The sequence below is a fragment of the Lontra canadensis genome, unplaced genomic scaffold (assembly GCF_010015895.1).
Source record: "Lontra canadensis isolate GAN:19392208 unplaced genomic scaffold, GSC_riverotter_1.0 scaffold2, whole genome shotgun sequence".
NCBI lineage: Eukaryota > Metazoa > Chordata > Mammalia > Carnivora > Mustelidae > Lontra > Lontra canadensis.
The window spans coordinates 52,083,368-52,108,519 of NW_022630996.1; the positions used below are offsets into that span (position 1 = coordinate 52,083,368).

The window sequence follows — 25,152 nt, forward strand, 5'->3', positions numbered from 1 at the left end:
TCATGTTTTAAAAGCAGGGTTTAGTCAATGTTGCCTGATATAAAACAATAATTGCAAAATGTCTAAAACACCAAAACTGCAGACTTGATTGAGGAAGATGTAGTGAATTTTCTGATTTTCTGGACTAATAAAGAGGAAAGCAAATTAAGATAATAAAAAATCCATTAAACCTCAAACCAGGACTTCCTTTTACTATTTTATTATTTCATTTATTTTACATGCTGTGTGCCCAAGGGCATGTTAAGTGCTTCATATTGATTTATTATTACATTTAGATGACAATCTTGAATGGTTGATCTTATATATCACTTTATATGGAAAAAATTGAGGCTTAGAGCTGTGAGAGAATAAAACTAAACTGCTTTTGGCTTACTGAGGAAGGCAGGGGTGCAGCATTTAATTTTAGAAAGTTTTCCTGCAACTGAAAAAGAAGGACTAAGGAGTAATGAATTCCTTATTAACAGGGATGCTGTACATTTTTTTTTTCTTTTTGATTGTGTATTTTTCTGGCTTTCATCATTAAATTATAGGCTCTAGTTTCAAAGAGGTTCCATTTAGGTTATGTAAGGCTCTATAAAGAGCACACACTTGAGATGTGGCAGATTTTTTCTTTAAAAGAGCAGATAAATTCCTTGCCCCAAATCACTCAGGTGGCAGTGGAGATATTGGAATATGTTACAAAAATACTTTCTTCTCAAGTCCTTAATTTTCTTTTGTTTGTTGGTTGGTTGTTACTGTTTTCTTTTCTTATCATGTTAAACTCTTGTCTTGAAATAGTTCTGTTGTAAAATATAATCATACGTTAACAGAAGATCCCGAGAAAAACTGTGAACAATTCTAGTCCTTTGTTCATATCTTGTTACCAGCTTTCTAAAACAAATAATAATAGTAACCAAAAAGGATGAACCATGTAATGACTTGTTAAATGCATATAAAAACATTTGAGGTAATGTGGTTTTGAGACTTATTCTTCAAAAATTGTTTGAAATTTCCAACAGACCAAGAAGCAGATGTTGTTATTCTTACCTGTAGATGGAGAAATTAAGGCACAGAGAGATTGATAAATTGCCCACTCTGACACAGTTTGAAAGTGTTGGATCTGAGAGTAGATCCAGGTAGTCCGACTTCAAAACCATGTTCCTGTCATCTGTTGTGTTGGCAAACACAATGCTGACCATGGAAGTTTCGGGCTAAGAAGCAAGAGGGAATATAAATAACCATGCTTCTAACCACAATGTCTATGAATATGTTTGTTACAGAAAGTTACCATATTTTTGTAATAAAATTAACTCCTGGTGTCCCATGAGGCTTCACGCATTTGCGGACTGTCTGCCAAAGTTGGTCACTAATCCAGTTGAACATGGATTACTTCTCTCGAGACAGGCATTGTCGAAGGAACCTTATTAGTAAGAGTAGGTGTCTCCGCTCAAGAAAATGCATTTGGATACAGTGGTCTGACTGTTGGCCTTATCTGAGTCTTTTGAAACCTCAGTTTCATTCATGGTAGCAAATTGGTTTTCGGAAGTACTTCTGCTACCTGAGGCTATTGTTTTATATGTTTTTATATTATTCATGGTTTTTCGTTATGTGATTCATTCCACTAGTAGAATTTATAATGTTTTGTGGTGGTGGTTATTTCTTATATATGGAAGAAAATGAAGCCTTTTTTACTGACACTAGTGTAAATGTCCGAAGGGCCTTTCGTGAATAAGCAAAGCAAGATTAAATGAGCTTAAAATGTCAGAATAAGGGGTAGACAGAGTTTTGCAACCATTAATAAACAAAGTGAAGTTTTTTGTTTTGTTTGTTTTTAGTTGTTGGTTTTATTTTGGTTTTGGTTTGGTTTTTTTATTGGCTTAAGATTCTATTATGTTCAGAAGCATACAGAGTACATATTCTTTTTTTTTTTTTTTTTTTTAAGATTTCTGTTTATTTATTTTACACAGAGCGAGAGAGAGCACAAGCAGGGGGAGTGGCAGAGGGAGGACTTCACCCCAGGACCCTGGGATCATGACCTGAGCCAAAGGCAGATGCTTACCGACTGAGCCACCCAAGCGCCCCATATTCTATATTCTTAATTGGCCCATTATCTAATCTACAAAAATGTACTTTCTGTAGTGATATCTCTGTATGTCACATTCCATTTTAGGTTTATTCAAAACAATGTTATAACAAAATTGGTCATTCTGTACATCTTACCCCAATATAATTGCATAGAACAGATAAATACTTTTTCTATCCAAAATAGCAGTTTAAAGAATTAATTTTATTCTCATCTGCCAGAAGTTTGATCAAAATTAAGAATGTCAGTCTGCCAAATTTCATTTTTGTTCTATTTTTAGTTTCATCTCAGTTACACTGAACCGGGTAGGAAAAAAATGCCCTTCAAGGGCTTCCTATGAGGCCCATTGACCTTGCACTTTTTTGATCTGGACAGGTGTGGCTTTATTCCAGCTTCTTCTCTGTAGGTCTCCTTGTCCTTTCAAATGGCCTACTGAATGGGACCCAACACAATGCCGCTGGCCTCTTCCATTTGGTCTGCATTGATTTCCCAGGAAGCCTTTATGCGTCATTATCCCTACAGTCATGAAGGTGTTGGCCAAGCCTAGTAAAGTACAGTACCATTTACTTGCTTTTGTCCCAAAGCACCTATATCCTTGTCCTCAGTTTTCCCAGCAAGAGTCAGATCCTGGTCCACTGTCCTCTGCTCAGAGAAGGCAAGCTCTCCAGGTGGCTCCTGTGAAATCCTCTCCTTAACGGGAGGATAGAAGTGGTTCCCATCACTGTTCCCCTGAGTGGACATGGGGACTCTCAATGTAGTGATGGCTCTCTCCAAATAAATGTCTGTTTTTTTTGCTTGTTTGTTTTTGTAGACCTGCAGTGAGTATGCATGGGCAAAGATCTTGAAATAGGTTTCTTTGAAAGTTTGCATGGGAAGTTTTAGAATTTCACTATGGAATTTCGTATCAGTTGATGTTGGTGTTATGGTAAAACTTTTACATTAACCCCTTTCTCCAGTTGTCGAGAACAAGATTCACCATTAGAGACAAGGAAAGGAGAAAAGAGGAGTTCTTTTATTTCACAGTATTCGTGTTGTGTTCATGACTCTGTGTCACATTAGTTGCCCGATTGAGTTATAATAGTAACACAGTGGGATTGGGAATATTACTCCCACTTTACAGAAGAGGAAACTGAGTTTCAAAGAGTATATTTTTTTAAGGTGATATAGACAGTGTGGAGATAGAAACGTCTGACTGGAAAGCTCTGCCTTTCTTGTTGCCCTGCCACAGGTGAGGTGTATGTAAGTGTCTGTACATGCAAGCTGCACCGTTAGCCTATGACTGTGTTTCTCAGTTACCATCCTTTTGTGGACTTGGATATAGAAATGTTTGAGTCATTTCTACTACTGTTGATTCTGAACTTAGAATGTAATCTTAACATTGACTGAGTCTTATAATATATATTTAATTTTTTTCCCCAGACAATAGATTTTGAAGGTTTTAAGCTATTTATGAAGACATTCCTGGAAGCAGAGCTTCCCGATGATTTCACAGCACACCTTTTCATGTCATTTAGCAACAAATGTCCTCATTCTAGTCCAGTGGGAAAAAGTAAGCCTGCTCTCCTTTCAGGAGGTAAGTCTAATTATGTACTTTCAAAATGTATATGTAGAGAAATACCAGAGAAAGTTCTTCTGACTAAAAATAAATGACCCCAGGAAGTAATTAGGGTCCACACACATGCGAAGAGACAGCATTGAATAAGGTAATTCTGTAATTACAAAAGAAAAAAAATGTATATGTAGTAAAATCCTCAAAAGGAAATTCATTTTCAAGTTCTCTACAAGAGAAGAGATGATTTGCTTAAGAAATATCTTTCTTTCAGGATTTATACTTTCATACTAAGATTGTGCAAAATATTTAAAGTGTCTCCAATATAGTAGTAGCTAAACATTAGAGAAAATATACTTTATCATTATCCATCACTTGTCATTCAAAGTCTTAGAAGTCTATGTTTAGGTAATAATTTTAAGAGAAACTTCCATCAAATATGGAAAAGTGCTCTTTGAAATGACTAGTTAAATATAGATAACTTTATACATGAAAATGTAGTCACAAAGCAGTTATGTGTAGGAAACATAATATTTATATCACTTCTGTAAATTTCTAACATACTTTCAAAGAAAAGGCTTTTCTTTTTGGTGAGATCTTATTTATTTATTTGAGAGAGAGGGAGAGAGAGAGAAAGCATGAGAGGGGAGAGGGTCAGAGGGAGAAGCAGACGCCTTGCTGAGCAGGGAGCACGATGCAGAGCTCGATCCCGGGACCCCAGGATCATGACCCAAGCTGAAGGCAGTCGCTTAACCAACTGAGTCACCTAGGCACCCTGATAGAAGAGTTTTGATTTTTCTCTTAGATACTTATATTTTTTTTTAATTTAATATCACCATGGAGATGATTGGTTCTGTCATTAGGCGTAGCTTTTCAGAGATGTCTAATGAATTAATACTTGTTGCTAATTGTGTCCAGCTCGATCCAGTCAGGAGAACAAAAATCTCACTGTATTACCCTAGCGAATATAAAATAGGTGGCCGGTTAAACAGTGTTGGAGGGTTGAAAAACCAAAGACAATTACTACGGTAATGCAGAGGTAGAATCGCAGGAAGCATGTGCCACTCCTAGGTTGAAATAATCAAAACTCAGAAGTTTGGAGGAAAGACTTCTTCAAACTGGAATGCTGGGTTCTGTGGGGAAGGTGTCAACCGGCAGGTCTCACTCTGGGACCTCTGTGGAGGGGATACTTCTGGGTTTGGTAGCTCAGGAGCTCAAGAGGGGCTTGCTGCCTGGCAGTTAGACCTCTTAGGAACATCACAATGGTCTGTGCAGGATTGTGTAGCCAGGCTCACTGTGTCTTTCTCAATGTGGAAATAAGCTGGAGACGAGAGCTTGTTGCTCCTGGAAACGCGTTCTGGAGAGATCTAACAGGAAGTGAAGACAGACTAGCAGGAAGCAGCCGCTTCTCCTTCCTTCCGTGTCATGTCTCTCTAGTGCCCGCTCTTACTGCAATAGGAATCCAGCACATAATGGAGAAATGTGGTCTAGCAGTGTTTCTCATACTTTTTGTGATCTCAGGATTTTTGGGGGTTCCTAAAATTATTTAGGACCCCAAAGAGCTTGGGTGTTAACTATTATATCCACACTAAAGGTCAAACACTGTAAAAATAAGAATCATCAACCTATTATGTTAACAGAAATAACATTTTTCTGAAAAATAACTTTAAAAACTAAAAACACTCATGGGAGGAGTGACATTGTTTGATATCATTGAGACTCTCTTTGACCCCTGGCTTCCCATCTGCTTCCGTGTTTCTGTTGCTGTATCGGATGTTATGCAGCCTCTTGAAAAGTCTACTGCACACACACGAGAGAATGAGAGGAAAAAAAACAAACGGTACCTCAGAATTATCAATAATAATCATTTTGATCTCACAGGTTCTCTGAAAGGGGCCTGGGGATTTCAGAGGAGACACTTGTCTGGAGACTTCCAGCCCTAGCTCCCGAAGTAGAATATCAAAGTGTGAATAACAGAATAGAAATTGTTTGATAATTGACACTAATAAATTAAAAAATTAAAACATCCAATTAAGAAATAGGTAGTTGAACCATAAACAAAGCTGAGGCAATTTGATGAGGAGTCCATACTCCCAAGCTTTATGTTGTGGGGCTTCCCTTTCTGTTAATGAAATAATGTATCTTTCCTAGAGCAATCACATGTTGGTGCAAGCTGTTTTAGTGTACACCTTCCACAGGATATATTTTGACCCTTTCAAAATATATAACTGAATACATTCATCATGATCTTTAACTACCCTTGAATATTTTTAGTTCCTTAAATAATTCCCCTGTATCATGCATCGAAAGGACTCACCCCACTTGTTTTTCTCTGAGTGAGTCTTATTCAACCTGTTCTTAACGGTGTGCTCTTTGAGCTTACCAGTGTTCTGGGCCGAGCATTTTAAAATGGGACAGTTCCTTACTTTGATCTAGAAATTAAAACTCCCTTGTTCTCCATTTCATGCTATAAATGGATTGCACATACCATAGACTGAATAAAATAACAAAATTGTCTCTTCTTTCATTTTCTATGAAGCAATACTTTCTTGCATATGGAGAAAGAAGGGGGGCAGTTTTTGGGGTGTTGTCTGAGTAATTGCGTCAGACTTGGAGGGAAGAGAGGAGAGATTCTAATTAATTAGGTAGGTTTGTAAAAATTTAAAATCTCAAACCCTCTTGTCTTCAAATAGCATGTAGTGAGTATTACATATTTGTAATGCCAAATTTACAAGGAGTAGAAATCAAATCAGGTTCCAAAATGGAAAAAAAAAAAAATTAAAGGGTAACAGCTTGTACTTCATTTGGGACAGCCACATATTCTGCACAGATCTACTTGAAAGGAATTGCAAGATGGGCTGTGTAGCTCTCATGCAGCAAAAAATAAACTGGAATTCCTTTTCAAAACTTGGTCTCCACATTGTAAAGCAGTAAGTGCATGGTGTCCTTTGTAGGACTGTTTTCAACCCCATATTCTTTCAAACTTACCTTTGATAATAAAAGTTAAATGTTTTTTTTTTTATGTTTAGAGCCCTGCTTTGCCATGATCGGAGTAATCTACACGGGATGTAGTTGGGCTGAAAAATCACAAATAAATTTTGAATAGAAATGAGCTATAATCTGTTTTGTCGTCCCCGTCCCCCACTGAGAGTTTACTACATTACATTACTACAGTACCAACAGGGATATGATAGTCATTCTTGACTCTGTCTATCAACTGAACAATGGTTTCTCAATAAAAAACAAAACTAAATTGGGAAAAATATTATTGTTGTTAGTTGAACAATATTCAAGTATTAGAGATATGGTAAATGTAAAACATTTAGTTTTTAATAGAATAAAATTTTTAAATAGTTATAAAGAGGCATCAAAGGTGTGTGTGTGTGTGTCTGTGTGTCTGTGTAGCTGGTTTTTGTCGGAACTTGCAGTAGCTACTGATACATCTGGTAGTTTGTGTAGTGAATGATTTTTGGGGGGAATATCTTGTTGCAGTGTAAGTGCCTCTTATCACCTACTTAAAAGGTGAGATGATTCTTTCTGCCATTCCCAAGTTGGATTTTTAATTTTTGAAGAGATCCCTAATGCTCTATCTTTCCGGCTTTCTCATAACCTCTTCTGCTTCATTGTGAATGTCAGGTCCCTAATGCCTCACATGTTTGCCTTCCCAGTGACTAATTTCTGATTTTAACTTCATCCCCAGAATCTATCACCTGAACTACTCTCTTTGCAGAATGGAGCAATCATTTGAAACCTTTGTGTTTTGGCAAGTGGCTCGTATACCCTTGACCATGAATCAATATTATGATTTCATATTTCAGTCCCTGCAACTTGAACACTGAAAGTAACCAAAGAGATACTTCATAAATATGCAGATTGTTACCTCTACAAATTCTTAACATCCAATTTTAACATGGCCTTAACACCTCTTCAGCTTTTAAAAAAATCCACCATAAAACTATTTATTCTTGATACTGCCTCCTAGATCAATTAGGCTAAAATTTTCAAACTTCCTTTAGTTTATTCAAATCTTTCCCCTCATTCTCAATAGTCTAATTTTTTTCATATCATACAAAAAATAGGCACTAACATAAAATGCCTCAGTTATTCCCCATGCAACCCAGAACTATTTCTTCAGCTCACAGAGAATATGTATTAACTATATTCCAGATGGAACTCTTCATTGGCTGTCCCATAAGGAATCGAACTAAATGTGTTTGAAAGTCAAATAATTATATTCTGCCCACACCTGCTTCTTTCTGTCTTGTCTCTTGGTGAATGGAACCCAAGTATCTATCACTTTTCCGATCCTAAAATCTTGGACTCTTCCAACCCTGTACTGCTTCATGCCTCATGTTTAGTTAATCACAAAATGCTCTCTATTGCTCATTATAACTCCTGAAACATTCTGCCAGTGTCAGTATGATCCATCATTGCTTGTGTTATAGATGATCCATTAGCATGGCTCCCAGCTGGGCCCGACTTCCCATCTCCACCATGTGCTTTCTCACACCAAAGCCTGATTAGATTACTCTTGGGTTTCCAAGTCTCAGGCCTTCACTATCACCTTGTGCACAGTTTTTGAATTTTTAAAATTTTTCATGGAAACTTAAATCCTTGATATTTAAAGCAGATTAAAAAAGAGTTGTTTTGGTGAAGGAAAGGGGTGCAGGAGAGATGTACGTACAGGAAGTCCCAGTCACTGGCCTTCCCACAACTTTAGAGACTCCCTTCCCCTGCCGCCCCCTCCCCCCGCCCCCACCAAGGTGGCTTTAATGCCACTCCAAAGCCTGGCCATTGCAGTGTAGAAAATGATAAAATCTGAGTTTCATAGCAGTGAGCACAATGCCATGTAGCTTGTGGATCTGCCTACAGTCCCAATTCTCTGTCTCTTGCCCGTTGCAGCCCAGACCCATTAAATACTGAAGTGTTTGCTATGACTTAAGTCTGCTGTGGTCCCTTATCTCACAGCCAAACCCAACTCCTTCAAGTCTCAGTGAATGTGTCACTATAATTGCATAGCACATTCAGGGAGGGGACACTTGCAGTGGTCCCTGGGAGGCAAGGCTGTCACCATGTGAAAGGCACACCTTTTGCCTCTTGCCAAAGAGCTGTTGCATCCTTCTCCCCACAGCTCCCACCTAGACCAACTCTGTGCAGCAGCCCTGGGAGTGAACCACCTTCAGCTAAGTGATCACTCATATTGTATGGGGTAGCCCTTAGTGGTAGGTAGTAGTAACTTTTACTTTCTCCAAGAATATGGTCATTAAAAGAGAAAGGAATTGATTTGTTAACTGGTTCAGACACTTACACTGTATATTTCTGTTTGGCTCCACACTGTCTAAATGTTGACTCTATAACAATAAATGTTCGTTATTAGCTATAGGTTAGGACAAGTGTTTGTTTTTGTTGTTGTTGTTGTTATTAATAGTTTTATAGGGCAGAAAAAGAGGATTTCCTAGCACCCTTTAGATCAGATCATATAGTAACTTGGCCAGCTGTGACATTTAATTATTTATCTTATTAATTCATTAATTCATGCATTCCACCATTCTTCTTCTTGTTCTTGTTCTTGTTCTTCTCCTTCTTCTTCCCCGTCCCCTTCCCTTTCCCTCTTCCTTCTCCTCCTTCTTCTTCTTTTTAAAAGGCATAGGGGAGGAGCAGAGAGAGGGGGAGAGAGAGAGACATGGGGTTCCATCTCAGAACCCTGGGATCATGACCTGAGCCAAAATCAAGAGTCAGACGTCTAGCTGACTGAGCCACCCAGGTGCCCCTCCATCATCCTTGTTTTAAAAATACCTCATGTGCCAGAAATTGCACTAGAAAGCTGAGGCTCCTTTAGAGCCATGTGGAAAGATAGTCAATTAAGTGATCAGTTATATTACAATAAAATAAAAGTTGTCATCTATTTATCAGTATCCTCTGACTGAGATTTTAATCATAAATTGAAATTACTTTAAGTAGAAGTAGGGACAGGTGCTTGTAGGAGAGGATGGAAGGGAGTTTCAAGAAGAGAAAACATGTACATTTCTACCCCAACTTAAAAAATAAAAAAATGCCCCATGAAAGGGTAATGTGTGAACTGTAAGAAACTCAATATTATTTCATTCATAAATATTTATTTTAGATTTTTACTTTTATTTATTATTATTATTATTTTTAGATTTTTAAAAAATTTTAAATCTAGCATGGTTTCCATGCAGTGTTTTATTAGTTTCAGGTATGTAATATAGTGATTGAACTCTTCTGTATCTGACTCAGTGCTCATCACTGCAAGCATACTCCTTAATCGCCATCACCTATTTCACCCCTCCCTCCATCCTCCTTGCCTCTGGTAACCACCAGTTCGTTCTCTAGAGTTAAGGGTTTGTCTCTTGGTTTGTCTCTCTCTCTCTCTCTTTTTCCTTTGCTCATTTATTTTGTTTCTTAAATCCTACATTGGAGTGAAATCATGTGGTATTTGTCTTTCTCTGACTGACTCATTTTGCTTAACGTAATACTGTCTAGATCCATCTATGTTGTTGCATTTGGCAAGATTTCATTCTTTCTTGTGGCTGAGTAATATTTTATCATTCACAAATATTTATTGATCACTTACAATGTGCCCACCCACACACACAGTCCGTATTTCAGTGAGCAGAATGTAACTACTTCCTTTCCTCTGTAGTCAGTTACATTTTACTAAATAAGTAAAAATGTACACAGTATGTCAGACGGTAAGGTAAGGAGTGCTGTTAGAACACATTGGTTAGATAGAAAGTACAAGTCAAAACTGAGGATGACAGGGAGCCCTGAATTTCTCGTGAATGTCTAAAACTAGGATACGAGTCTCAAGGAGATCATTTAAAAAAATATTTTATTATTATTATTTTTTTATTTATTAGAAAGAGAGAGAACATTAGTGGTGGGGAAAGGGCAAAGGGAATGGATATGCAGACTCCCCGCAGAGCAAGGAGCCAAATACGAGGCACCTGGGGCATCCCAGAACCCTGAGATCATGATCTGAGCTGAAGGCAGATGCTTAACTGGCTGAGCCAAGCAGTGACCCCGAAGATAATTTTTCATGGCCTCAGATTAGATGGTGATTGTGACTTTGGAAGTATCAGCATGGCTGGAGGGAAGGTTGGAGGAGTGGTCCTGTCAGGGTCAGGGTCCTATGGCCTTAGGAGTTAGAAGAAGGTAGATTTGCTGAGTACAGAGAGATTTGGGTCTATGTCTTGAATCCTGGGGCTGGGGCAGATGAAGGTGTGGAAGAGAGGGGCTGGAGAAGAGGTCAAGGAGGGAGCCAAGGCCCCATGGTGACTGGAGAGCTGTTACACAGTTTTAAACCAGTGGGGTGGAAGCTGTCGTGATGGAGCATGAGGCTTGAAGGTACAGGATGAGTCAAGATATTTAAGATTGAGAATAATAACAGCCACCTCTGAAAGAGTTAAAGTACTTTATTTTTGGTCCCTCTCATTGCCCATCCAATATGGCAATGGTTAATTGATTTATGCTATTAAGCCACAATATCGTTAATGAATGTAATTCTTTTTATGTTTTCAGTACAGCCACAGAATCATACTGCAGATAATATTTTTAGTCAGAAAAGGAGAAAGAATTTCTTTTTGTCTATAAGGAAATTAATCAAATTAAGGACAGAAAATTATACAATGAAAATGAGGTATTTGAACCTTTGGGAAAATGTTGTTTTGCCAAATGACCTTACTGGTTGTTCTTGCCAAAAGACACACTTCATTAATTGTGCTGAGAAGAAATTATTACTCTTATCAGGACTGTCTTGAGGATATTAAAAATTGTGTGTGTGTGTGTATGTGTGTGTGTGTGTTTGTGTGCACGCGCGCACATTTGTGTATGTGCATGCATATTTTCACCATAGGTAGCTTTATAGGTCTTTTGTGTCTAATAAGCTATAAAGTTTCCACAGTGCAAAAAAAGGGCAGACAAGGTCCCAAACAACACAGACTGAACAGGATTCACGGCTTGTGTGACTATGAGATAGGAAGCTTCTTGGCGCATAGTAGGCATTTAAAATACATTTATGCATTTGTTAATGTTGATGGACTTACATACCTACATACAACTGCTCTAAGAATAAAGATAACCCCTATCTGTTGACCAATTAGCATTTATTTATATCAAGCATTACATTTCTTATGTTTTTATGGTACCAAATTCACTCTCCTAATTATTATTAGCAGTAGTAGTAATCTACAAATTGTTCTGCTCCAATAAATCCTTTATCCTGAAACTCTGAAAACTCTTCACTGAAACCACAGAAGAATCTATACCTCAAGGCTGTATTCATAGTAAAATTACTGTCCGTAAGGAAAAGAGTCCCCAGACCTCCCCTTTAATTATTATATGGGTTTGAATATTGGACTTGATTATATAGGTTTCTTTATCTATCTGAATATTCTAAGTAAAATGTCTTCAAATTGGCCATCTTTACCATTAGATTTATTCATCCAGTATAAAAGGATTTTTGAATTTTCAGTTATATGCTAATGATTACATATTAAATAATAGTATTAAGATTTTTGTGCTGTCGTGTTCATGAATACTATTGATAGCTTTTTATTCTAATAAAGGTAAATATGTTATTTAGTACATTTTAGAGTCCAAAATCAGTCATAAATTTTTTTCTTTTTTCTTTTCTTCCTTTTAATTTTTTTTTTAGATGGGGGAGGGGCAGAAACAGAGGCACAGGGAGAGAGAATTTCAAGCAGGCTCCATGCCCAGTACAGAGCCTGATGCAGGACTCAGTCTCATGACCCTGAGATCATAACCTGAGGCAAAATCAAGAGTCAGACACTTAACTGACTGAGCCACCCAGGTGCCCCCAAATCAGTCATAACTCTATTTAACTTGTGATATGCTCTAAAATACCTAGTAATAACTAGAAAAAAAATGCAATGGTACTGACTTTTGGCTTGGATCCATTAGAATGAAAGCCCTATAAAAACGAGACTTTTTTAGGGACTCCTGGGTAGCTCAGTGAGTTAAGCCTCTGCCTTCAGCTCAGGTCATGGTCCTGGGGTCCTGGGGTCCTGGGGTCCTGGGATCAAGCCCCGCATCGGGTTCTCTGCTCAGCAGGGAGCCTGCTTCCCCTTCTCTCCCTGCCTGCCTCTCTGCCTACTTGTGATCTCTCTCTCTCTCTCTCTCTGTCAAATAAATAAAAATAAATAAAATCTTAAAATGAGATTTTTTAAATCTACTGTCTTCAGTGCTTTATGCTGGAACTTGGTTTTACATGACTAATAAAGGTTCTTAATATCTATTTGGGTTTTTTTTTTTTAAATAAAAGCATGATAGTTATATACCTATTGGAAAATGCAGATAAGCAAAAAGAAAAAGTATCCACAATCCATTTCCGTATAAAAAATGCTGGTAAAGATTTGGTAAATATGAATATATGCATGTTTATATTTAACATGCAAATGTGTGTGTGTGTGTGTGTGTGTGTGTGTGCGCGCGCACCTCACAAATGTGTTTTATTATAAATGGCCTAAGGAGTGGTCTGAATGGAAGATGAACATTTACAGCTCTCAGCTATGACTAGGATTTCTAATTTCATTCCAAAGGTTTATGAAATAATCAATGTACACACTCTTAAGTCTTAAAAACCAGACTCCAAAGACAAAACGTCATTTATCGAGAGGCAGGAGACAAAGTCCTTTGATTTAGTTTTCTCTCTAGCCCCAGAGAATTATACTTCACGTAAAATCTCAATTCGAACTGCTTTTTGAATTGTGATTACCCTACTTATCTTTGACTCTTTTCTGGCAAATGTAAAATGGAGATAATAAGTGTTCCTGCACTGGGTGCTGGGGGACGCAAAAAAAAAAATAATGTATTAGCTATATTATAAGTGTTCAGTGCATTTCACCTATTACCATTTTTCATTAAACAAATTATTTTCCAGCATTTTAATTTGCAAACATAGGGAAAGATCAAATTCAATATAGCCCCCCCCAATGTCATTCATTCTGAGAGAGTACGGTAAAAATTATGGAGTATTACTGGGATTTCTTCTGTTTTGTTTCTTTTTTTTTTTTTTCTTAATTTTGTTTTATTTTTCTGGTTTGTTTTGATTTTTGTTTTTTGTTTTATTAAGATAGAATTGACATACTCACTGTGTAAGTTTAAGGGGAACAGCGTACTGGTTTGACTTACATATATTGTGAAATGATTGCCACAATAAGTTTAGGTACTATCCATAATCTTATACAGATACAATAAAAAACAAAAGCAAAAACAAAAACAAAAACATGTTTTCCCTTATAATGAGAACTCTTAGGATCTACTCTCTCAACAACTAGCATTTACAGTTACATCATATAGTAGTGTTAACTATAGTCATTGTGTTGTACATTAAATCTCTAGAACTTACTTATTTTATAAACAGAAGTTTGTGCCTTTTGACTGTATTCCTGCAGTTCCCCTCCTTCCACTTCATTCCTATGACTTGTACTTTTTAAAATTTATTTTTATTTTTTTAAATATTTATTTCAGAGAGAGAGAGAGACTGAGTAACAAGAGAGAGAAGGAGCAGGGGGAGGGGCAGGAAGAGGGAGAAGCAGACTCCCTGCTGAGCAGGGAACCTGACATGGGATTCAATCCCAGGTCACTGGGATCATGACTAGAGCCAAAGGCAAACGCTTAACTGACTGAACCACCCAGGTGCCCATACTTTTCTTTCTTTTTTTTTTTTTTTTAACTGAAGTATAGTTGACACACAACATTAGATTAGTTTCAGGTATACAACAAAGTGATTCAACAAGTTTATAGGTTATGCGGTCTATGGCTTACCCACATATGTATCTACCGTCTGTGACCATACAATGCTATTACGATACCATTGACTATATTCCCTCTGTTGTATGTTTTGTTTCTGTTATTTATTGATTCCATAACTGAAAGCCTGTATCTCTCACTCCTCTTCATCTCTTTTGCCACCATCGTCCCAGCCCCCTTCCTTTGGGTAACTGTAAGTTTCTTCTATTGTGGGTCTGCTTCTGCTTTTTTGATTGTTTTATTTCTCAGATTACACATATGAGTGAAATCACGTGGTATTTGTCTTTCTCTGACTGACTTATTTCACTGAGCATAATACCCTTTAGGTCCATCCACGTTGACACAAATGACAAGATCTCAACCTTTTCTCGTGACTGCATAATACTCCATTGTATGTAAAAGATGAATTATGTTCATCTATGGATGGACACTTGGGGGTCCTTCCATATCTTGGCTCTTGTAAATCATGTTGCAGTACCCATAAGGATGCATATATCTTTTCAAGTTAGTGTTTTCATTTTCTTTGGGTAAATACCCATTGGTGGTATTGGGATTTCTTTTTAATGTGACAAAAACAAAAGTTATTATAACTTTTTCTACATGTGGTAGCTTTATTCTCATACTTAGGGATACTCAAGAAACAGAGTAATTCAACCAGCTTTCACTCTTATTCACGTAGACCGTATGTCTCCAGCACTAATATGGTAGCCATTAGCCTGATGTAGCAATTTAATTTAAATTTAAATTAGTTACCAAGTAAATAAGATAAAAATTCAGTTCCTCAGTCCTACCAGCCATATTTCATGTGCTTAACAGCCACCTATGGTTAACACTTCCGTATGGAATAGTAGATATATAGCATATTTCTGTCATTGCAGATTATTTTACTAGACATAATTGATATAGACAGATCTTGATTTTACTGCTTTAAAAGTCCCTAAAGTTTGGAATTAGATATCCTGTCCTCAACTCTTGACTCCCCAGATTGCTACATGATGATCAGAGGTTCACTTTACTCTCTGATTTTCCACCCTCTTGTCTCTTAAAATAGAATTGTAGGGTCAAATCAGACCACTGTGTTTAAGCATTGTTGACACACAGCCAGGGGTGTTATTAGTTCCTCCTTCACAGACGTCCTCTGTTTCTACAACATCACCCCCAAAGACCTGTGCTGCAAATCCTGTTCCTTATTATTGTTTGTTCAAGGTTTTTGCCAATGTCCAGACAGATGAAATGCAGAGAACGTTCATACAGAAAATTTGCTGGCCCCAGTCTCCTGTCAGGGAAGGTATCTCACTGCCTGTCCTCACTTTATGTTTATTTTACATTCCTTGTTGATTTGTAACACAGTCTATCTCATTTTGCTATCAGTTTGTACAAGCATAAAAGCCGTTATAATACTATCCTAAGGCGAGCATAGTTGGAAGGTTAACTCTGAAAATCAAGAAACATCTGACAATACCAAACAATTGTTTTTAATCTTGATTGTCTGTGCTCCTCGTTGTGACTATTAATATGGATATTGGAAATCCGACTATACTATGACAGATTGTTTCTAAGCCTCATAAATTCCTGAAAATTGAACCAGTATTGAAAAATGGAAAAGCCAAATTGCCAGTGTTTTTGGTTTTTGTTTTTGGGTTTTTTTTTTGCCTTACAAATTTAGAAATGTAATTTAGAAATGTAATTAGTTTTGAATTTTCCATTTTGAAAGATAAAGGGAAACAATGGATATAACAATACCCTTTTCATTATCTGGGCTACATGTATTTGGCAATAAAATAAACTGGAACAGAGGCAGTAAGTGAACATGAACCCAAAATGTATCTGCCAATGATTGCACCTTGAAGCTAGAATTTTAAATATCTATTAAAAGAAAACATTTCAGGTATTTGTTTCAAGAAATAGAGTGTGTAGATTGAAGTACAATGAAAGTCATGTGCTTGAAGAATGCGGTAGTAGTAGGCAGCGCTCACCTTGACTAGTGCTAACTCTTTTGGTAGTTAGAACTTTGAAGAATGTTTATATGTAAGAAGGTGTACAAGCACACAAAAATCATAAATGAAAATGTTCATCAAAAGTGAAAATGGTTTTCAAAGTACAATAATTATTCCTAATGAAACCTAATGCAGTCTAATTACAATGCTTATTTTTCCACTGCCTTTTGTGCTTTCTTGTTCATTACAGTATACATGTGGAGATATACATTGGTGTGTGGACATAAGTGGTGTCTGCGTGTGTATACACTCGCTTCCCTTTTGTGAGGAAATATTCAAAGAAGCATAACCCTGGGCTTGTCAGTGAGCTTGCAAATTGGGTGTCAGTTACTTTTTTTTTAAAGCTAAGTATTGGCCACTTGAGGCCAAAGTTTCACCCTGCTTTATGTTCAGTTTTGACTCTGAAGAGTTTCACCAAAGGTGGGATGAATTGAAATGGCCTTCCTTAATGGAACATAGAATTTTGAGCTTCTTCATCGGAGGCCACGGCTGCTAAAGAAGAACGCAGGTTACCATTTACTATCTCCTTGAAAAGCTGTAGTCAGGAAATGGGGCTTGCAAATTTTGTTTGCCACTGTGCTGTTTCTTGTGTTCTGAATAAAGCTTAGTATGGTCTGCTTGAGAGAGAAGGAACTTTTTTAGGGCAATAAGGAAAGAAGTAGTGGAGAAGACCTCCAGCCTGATTTAAGGCAAGGGGAAAGTGGATATTAATGGTAGAACAGGGTGGAAAAAGTCTCTACGAAGAGAGATTCAGACCCCAGGATCTGCTTTCAAAAAATGATACGAAAATATGGAGAAACATTTTCACCACAGAAGCGAAAATGAGCTAATCTTGAGGATGAGAGTAGGAGCAGGAACAAACCTGTGAAGTTTTTCCTCAGTTCGGCACCTCAAGATTTAGTCGAGTCCTGTTCTATGAAGTTTTTTGTTATGAAGTAACTGAGAAAAAGGTCTTTGACACACCTTAAAAGTCATTGCAAAAGTGTCTATTTTATCACTCACAAAGGAGCCGAAACAAAAACTTTGTATGGGTTTCAGGAAGAGTTGGTTTGTTTTTCAATGTGTGTTGCCATAGAAGCCCATAATTTAAAAACAAACAAACAAACAAAAAAAAACACTAAGTTTTTTTAAGTATACAACTGTTACATGACTATGATACAGCTTTCAGTTTACAACATGTCATGGACAGAAAATGAAAAATATTTACTCATTTTGCCAAAAATCATTTTAGTCTAATAATACGCTTTTTCAGAAAGGTGGGGCTAAATATAAATTATATTTGTATGCTTCTGTTCAATATGTGTATTACTTACAGGAAAGGCAAATGGAAAATTATGTGGTCTTTACACGCTCCAAATTGTTTATATTTGCTATTATGAAAGCTGATAAAGAAATACCATGCATTTTAGCTTCATACAAACAAGTGATCATGAGGTGTTCTAAATCAGTGAAAATATATAATGGGGTTGGCATTCTTTCAAATGGATGTCATAACATGTTCTTTTCCCTTTTTCTTGTTTTGTTCTGAAGTTTTGTATAAGAGTTAAATCCAGCTGATTAAATCATTTCAGTACCAGAAGAGGGAGGGAAGCAGAGAAGAGAGGATGAGCTCATCAGGCGGGATGGGTTAGGTCATAGTTTATCCATCATAACTCAAGTGCTGTGTTTTCCAAGTTAGGAAGTTATGGTCATGTCAAAGGTCAGTGCCAAAATGTCTTTTATCATAAGTTGGAACTGCTTATTCCTGCAGCTGGCCAAACTTCAGTTTTTGTGCTTTAGTTAGATAGAATTAGTCAGGTATGTATATATTTTTTGAAAATTTAGGATTGCCTTCAATTCTCTGCCTTCTTTTATTTTAAAAAATAACTCTATTAGTTTGTATTAGACATGCAGTAACCCTTTTGTTAAGAAAAATCGATTTGTAATTATATCTCCTTTTTAATAGCTATAAACAGAATTAGAATTAACGTGAAGCATAGAGCTGTATTTGAAATAAGTACGACTTGGGTAAAAACACAAAACTGTAAGATGTGAAGCAGTGTTCTTCAAAATGTGAACTGTGATGCCTTGGTGGGTGGTGAATTCAATTTAGAGGGTCTTTGACAGAATTTTAAGAATGAAATAGAAGAAAGGAGAATATGTTAACACAGAAAAGAAAGCTGGAAGCAGTTACGAAACCTACTAATGTTGAGAGGCAGAAAGGGGAGGGTAAGAAAGGGAAGGAGAATAAAAAACTGGATTCACATGTAAATTGTTTTTCTTACTTTTTCTTACTGTTGGCCTTGAACAAAAAGTCTGTCATCCTTTAGTATAGAATAAAGAGGGTGGTTTTGCCAGCTGTGGAACTCGAAGCCTGTAAAATGGGAATATTGTGATCTACCTCAAGGAGTTAATGTGGAAATTAAGTGAGACGATCCATGTTAAAGCCATGTTAAAGCCAGCACGGTTCTTGCCACATATTTGACACCCAATAAATGTACCTTTTATTACGAGTAACACTGCGAATGAGGAAAGTTATTTCATAATCCATTAAATGACATGCTGGGTATCTTGAGACGGCTGGAGGAGATGCCAGCTGTTCCATCAAAGTTATTCAACCAAGGAAATACACAAGAGTTCGAGATGTGGTGAGGTAGAGGCTTTCTTTGCACTGATAGGCTTGCAGAACTGTGTTTGGTTGGGATTATTCCCTCCATTCTAGTAACTCCTGGTTGATTAGGAATCTAGTAGCCATTCAACCCGTTACCCATTTCACCCAAGCGTCTCTTGTTTGCCAAATAACCTTAAAGAATAATTGGGGTTTGCCTTTAGGTCTTGTGAGGCACACATGATCTGGTTTCACAGCCATCTGTGTTAGATGGAATTCACCATTTATTGTAGAAGAGTTTCAGTTCAGTCATTATCAGCTAGACAATCTGCGGTCATCATCTCTTGCAGACATTCGAGTCCTCTACCATTGTCTTAGAATAAGCATAGTGAATGGGTTTCAGAAATAAAGTTATTAAAATAAAGAAATAAAGTTATTTCAGAAATAAAGTTATAATATTAAAACTAAAGTATGGTCATATGTCCTTACCTCTCTAATTAAATGTCTGCCATGTTTAAATGGATTATTGTTTATGTTCCCTTTCTTATTCATGGGCAGATTTCTTGATGGGAAAAAGGATGTTTTATTCATGGTGCCCACAAATATTTGAAATAAATACCTGTTTTTCTGAATGAATGATTCCTGATTGTCAACATATAAATCATACTTGACAGACTCAAGTCTCTTCTTCAGTGTTTCTTTAAAGGCCAATTTTAATATCTTTTTTAGCTGATTTATCATTGTCACTCCCTAAAGCAGAGAAAGGTGGAAGAGAAAAGTGGTTTTTCCTGTGTTTACATCTGTCTACCAGCTCACCCTGGCCAAGAGGATTCTGACCCCAAGATGCTTGCTCTTATAGGCAGATGGAGCAGTCTCCATGTTCCTGAATACCAAAAAAACAGAATTATTTACAGTAATCATAGAATATATCTGGCTCTGCTATCCTAGAGTTCCAGGGAATTTGGCTATTTTTTTACCTAAAAAATATAGTTCTCTACATGGTCTATGTGTTAATCTATTTTCTTAGGTGTCTTTTTCTTTGAAAGCACTGTATGGATATTTTTAAGAATATAAAGGCAATTTTTTTTTTCCAGGTCTGAGAATGAATAAAGGTGCCATCACCCCTCCCCGTACTTCTCCTGCAAATACGTGTTCCCCAGAAGTAATCCATCTGAAGGACATTGTCTGTTATCTGTCTCTCCTTGAACGAGGAAGACCGGAGGATAAACTCGAGTGTATGTGTTTCTTTGTTTAGTTTACTTATCACGGCAGGGGTTAGGGAAGGGACTATCTTCCAATTTTAGTAGATCCAATTTTAAACTCATTACTATCAAAATGAGTTTAAAATTGGATCTACTATGGTTGTCTAAATTTTCTTTAAATGAAGTAACTTTGGTTAATCAATAAAAATTCCTTCAATTGGGAATCAAACAAAGGATTTTACTAATCTGTCAATTTCAGGTTTACATCAAGTTCCATTTATTACGGAGTATTTCTTGAGCGTATTGGTCTGTCAAATGGCTTTCTTGACTGTCCCTTAGTTTGGTAACATGATGATATTGGAAAGTGTCATTTGAGTTGTTTTGGAAAAAACCTTTATTTCTAGTATGTGAGGAGATCTTGCCCTTAGTCAACAGTGGGGTTCACTGTACACAGACAAGGTGAGTATTGGCCATTTTCCTTGAAAACTTCAGCACTGATACTTTCTTTCCCAGGGATAAATGATTTCTCACATGTCAAGCTTGCAAGTTTAATGTATTATAAGTAAACAATAGCTCTGTTGCTTTTTTCTACTATAGAGCAGATATTTCCAATAGAGAATTTCTATCTAGTTGAAAGGAAGTGAATTGCTGTCTTTAATTAAACTATAGTGTCTGAGCTCCCTCTGGTGGCAAATTATACTCATTGCAATGCAGGAAAATATTTTTCAAATACTCTAAGCCAGCATTTAATAATCTAGTCTGTCTCCAAAGCCCCTGCTAAACGTAGAGCTGGTGGCTTATTCAGGAGTCTGATTAACTTGATTATATTGGGTGGTATTAAAATGAATTAAAAATTCTTGCTACTGAAATGATAGTGAAGATATAAATCCTAAGTTTGATATTTTCAAGTAGATCTAGAACACTGTGATGTTTCAGAATTATGATTTGAAAGCATGTAGTTAATCTAATAGTAGCACGTTGATAATATTTTCTTACTAATAATGAATTTACCGTAGTGTGATTATTTAAGTCACACCTGTGTAAGTTACAAATAAACCATATTAACATCATTTTTAAAATACATATTTATTATTCCTAAATGTTGAATATTTGCATTTCAAGATTTATTTGTATTCCTAAGGACATACAGAAATCTCTCTTATTCCAAAATAAATATTAATGTTCAGGGAATTTCTACTGAAGCAACAGCCAAGGAGAAAGTTTGCTCAGGTGTTATCAGGTCCGTGTTTGGGAAGATTTTCAACATACAAAGGCACAGACCTTTTTCCAGGTCTGAAATAGAATGGAGGCACTGTCATTCCTGTTCAACATGCTCTTTGTGTCACACTTTAATTATTTTTGTGTTGACTGGAAGCATTTTAATTTTAAGGTAGAATTCCTAAGAGGCATAGTTTTAAGTTTTCAGTGTGAGTTTATGAATCATCAGTTTTTGTCCACAACTGTAGGCAGAATGGTAACCCACATATCACTTAAAAATACTTAATGAATCAGATCAAACCTGACATGCTACTGACCTCCTTCCTTTATGGTTTTCAACCCCCTTTCCTCTCTGCTGTCTTTGAATTTTCCAGCTCTTTTTTTTTTTTTAACTTATTTATTTATTTGACACACACACACACACAGAGAGAGACAGACAGACAGACAGCGAGAGCAGGAACACAAGCAGGGGGAATGCGAGAGGGGGAAGCAGGCTTCCTGCTGAGCAGTGAGCCCGATGTGGGGCTTGATTCCAGAACTCTGGGATCATGACCTGAGCCAAAGGCAGATGCTTAACTTCTGAGCCATCCAGGCACCCTTTCCAGCTCCTTTCCAAACCTGCATCAGATCCAGGCATGTTGGCCATTTTCCTTAACTGTTGCTTTAGACTCTTGTCATGGGTAAACTTGTTGAGGCCTGACACCGTCACAGGGTTTTCACCAGACTCTTCAAAGTAGATGAATGCCAGCTTCAGAACGCATGAAGGTGTGCCTCTGACCCTGCTCCACTCTAGTTCTCATCTCTACTATCCTCCAATGTGGAGGAACTTAACCTGGTCCTTGATTATCGGGACCTTGTTTTGGTCTATTTCTTAAATGCCGGTGTCCGGCCCTTCCCTACATCGGTTAATTCAGAATCCATTCCTGTCACTCACTCTCCTGTCCGTGGACTAGACATTGTTCCTCTTCTGCCATCAAACACTTCATGTATTCTTCTATAGTTACAGATTTTTAAATTTTTTAAACTTGAAATTTATTTTGAAAGAAATCAAATGTTTGTGGTTAATTTAATACAAACTTATTTCCAAAATAAGTCTGGAACTTATTAAACATAATATAAACTACAGGAGAGAAAAAAATGGAAAAAAAATTAAAATTAGCACAGAAATAAATAGGAGTGAATGCCCAATACAATTAACTTTGGGTGGTGAATGCTGAATTCGGATCTTAATTTCTAGGTAGTTGAACAGAAAGGAAGACATGCACACTGGCTTAGGCCAGAATTTCTTAGATTTTATCACATGTAACATCACCTGCAGGGCTTATGAACACAGTTTATTCTGGGCCCAGATGCAGGGTAGGCAATTCAGCTGGCCTGGAGGGGGCCTCAGAATGTTCATGTATAAGAGGTGTCCAGGGGATGCTGATGTTGCCGTTCCGGGGACCACATTTTGAGGAGCCCTGGTTTATGTGGTCCCTCTGGTCCATGAAAACACACACATGCAGTTTCTCTGAAAGGAGGATTGTTTCTCGGAATTGTAGAATGGCAACAGTTTTTGGTAGGTTCTCTGGGTTATTAGATAAAATAATGGCATTGTTGTAAATGTTTATAAAAGAAGTACTTTTTCCCCCAAAATGATGTTTTATAAATCTATTTGTCACTTGCTGTCACCTCTCATCTTCCCACCTGTCTTTTCTGCCAGGCATTTACCCAATGTTTAGAATAAAGATCGTTTTTTCATTGAAAGGAAACAAACAGGAGCTCTTGAACTTTGCGCCAATTGTATGTCATATCTTCCCTTTACTTTACTTGCTGCGATCGTATTTTCTCACTGAGAACTTTGCTCATACCGAGGCCCGATCAGGTACATGGTGTTTATTCACCTGCTGCCATGGACCCTTGCAGAGTATGTGTGCACGTGCGAGCGTGTGCATGGGGGTTTTGTGTATATGTGTTGAGGTCGTGGGGGATTCCATTGTCCTCTCTCCTTGTGGTTATCTCACCCAGATTCATGGGTGAGAACGCTGTACCAAGGCTGATCTGTCCTCTCCACCCAAGCCTGCTACAGGACTTTGTGGAGATCCTTTCAGTATCTTCCTCTTTTAGTTTCCTTGCCTTTCTCCAGTTTTGTGACCTCACCCCCATTTTATTTCGGTCACCCACTTCTGCAGCAATACCCCATGCCTTATATATTCCAAAGGCTGTTCTTACTCTAAAATTTTAAGCTCTCGTATTTTACTTTGACCACAGACTATGGTCACTTAACTTCCCCCCTTCCTACTTTCAAATATAGCAAAGCACAGTATTTAAGAGCCTAGATTCTTGGTTTCACTAATTGAATGCGGCCTAGCTTTGACACTTATGAGTGACTAGGGCACATTACAAAAAACAAAACAAAACAAAAAACCCAACCCTTCAGGCCTCAGTTTCTCCAGCTGTAAAATTGGGATCATAGTAATATTTATCTCATACATTTGCTATGAAAATTAGATGACCCAATATCTGCTCACGTAAATTCCTTCACATCTACTAGTTCACATAAATGTTTGTTCTGTGAAATATAAGTTGAGTATTCTCGTCTCTTAACCATTTCCCTTCCTCCTCAATTTGCCTGTTGCCTTTCGCTCATTGGACCCTCATCCCTTCAACTATAGACTGACCCCATAATCCATGATGCCAGTCATTCTTTGACACTTAGTTTCAGGCACCCAATTTCTCTGCTTGTATACTGAGGTGGCAAAGAGTTAGTAAAATTAAAAAGATCATTCTTCGGGTTATAACTCCACTCAAAACCTGAGCTGGCCTAGCATGCCTTCAGGGTTTTGCTGGTCGTCAATTTCTTCAGCTAAAAGTTAATCCAGATGCTTCATTGTTCCAACACCTACCTATTTAATCATCATCTCGCTCATTAGGTGTGAATTCTTGTAACTTCCTTTCATGTTACCTAGAACCTGTCAACTCCTAGACATTTTCTTTCCTCCTCTTCTTATGACTTAGGGTGAATGTGTCCCTTTGACAGTTCCCTGTTGAATAATACATAACCTGAAGCCCTTACTTAGCAACTATAAACTGATTGGACTCTTCAGTTTGATCCCCACCCACTTTGTCAATCTTGCATTTACCTTTGAGCTGCACACACGTGCACGAACAGTGTCCCCGTCACATGGATCTACGTTTCGATCATCAGACACAAACCCCGAACCTTTCTATCTTTGCACCTTTGCATTTGCTGGGAGGGTTCTTTCTCGGCATATGTCAGGTCCAGTGCAGTGCACGCTTGAGGTCCAGCTCAGGCCGTGATTCCTCTTGCCACCTTCTAATTGAATACATTTTACTCCTTCCTGTGTACCCTTGTGCTGTGTCTAACTTCCCACCCTATCAGCTGCTATGTGTGTGTGTGTATTTTAAGAGACAGATGCTAAGTAAATGATACTGAAATGGAATTGTACTGAAGTCAGCGGATGCTTGAGAAGAGAAAAATAATGTGAATTATTTAAAGGATGAAATAATACTAAATTCATTTTTACTGCAACTCTTAAAAAATATTTTATGTATTTATTTATTTATTTTTTGAGAGAAGGAGAGAGAAAGAGAGAAAACGAGTCGGGGAGGTGCAGAGGGAGAGGGAGAAGCAAACTCTCTGCTGAGCAGGAAGTCAGACCCCGGGTTGGGTCTCAGGATCCTGGTATCGTGACCTGAGCTGAAGGCAGACGCTTAACCAACTGAGCCATCCAGGCGCTCCT

General features: G+C 37.5%; 1 protein-coding gene across 5 annotated transcripts in view; it reads left to right on the forward strand.

Moving 5' to 3' along the window:
• The window catches only part of DGKB (diacylglycerol kinase beta), a 681,931-nt gene that overhangs the window by 155,190 nt on the left and 501,589 nt on the right, over window positions 1-25,152 (forward strand). For all 5 annotated transcript variants that reach the window (XM_032873966.1, XM_032873990.1, XM_032873985.1 and 2 more), the window contains 2 exons: window positions 3,482-3,635; window positions 20,084-20,224. In XM_032873966.1, coding sequence (XP_032729857.1) covers window positions 3,482-3,635; window positions 20,084-20,224 — 295 coding nt within the window. The remainder of the gene's footprint in view (window positions 1-3,481; window positions 3,636-20,083; window positions 20,225-25,152) is intronic.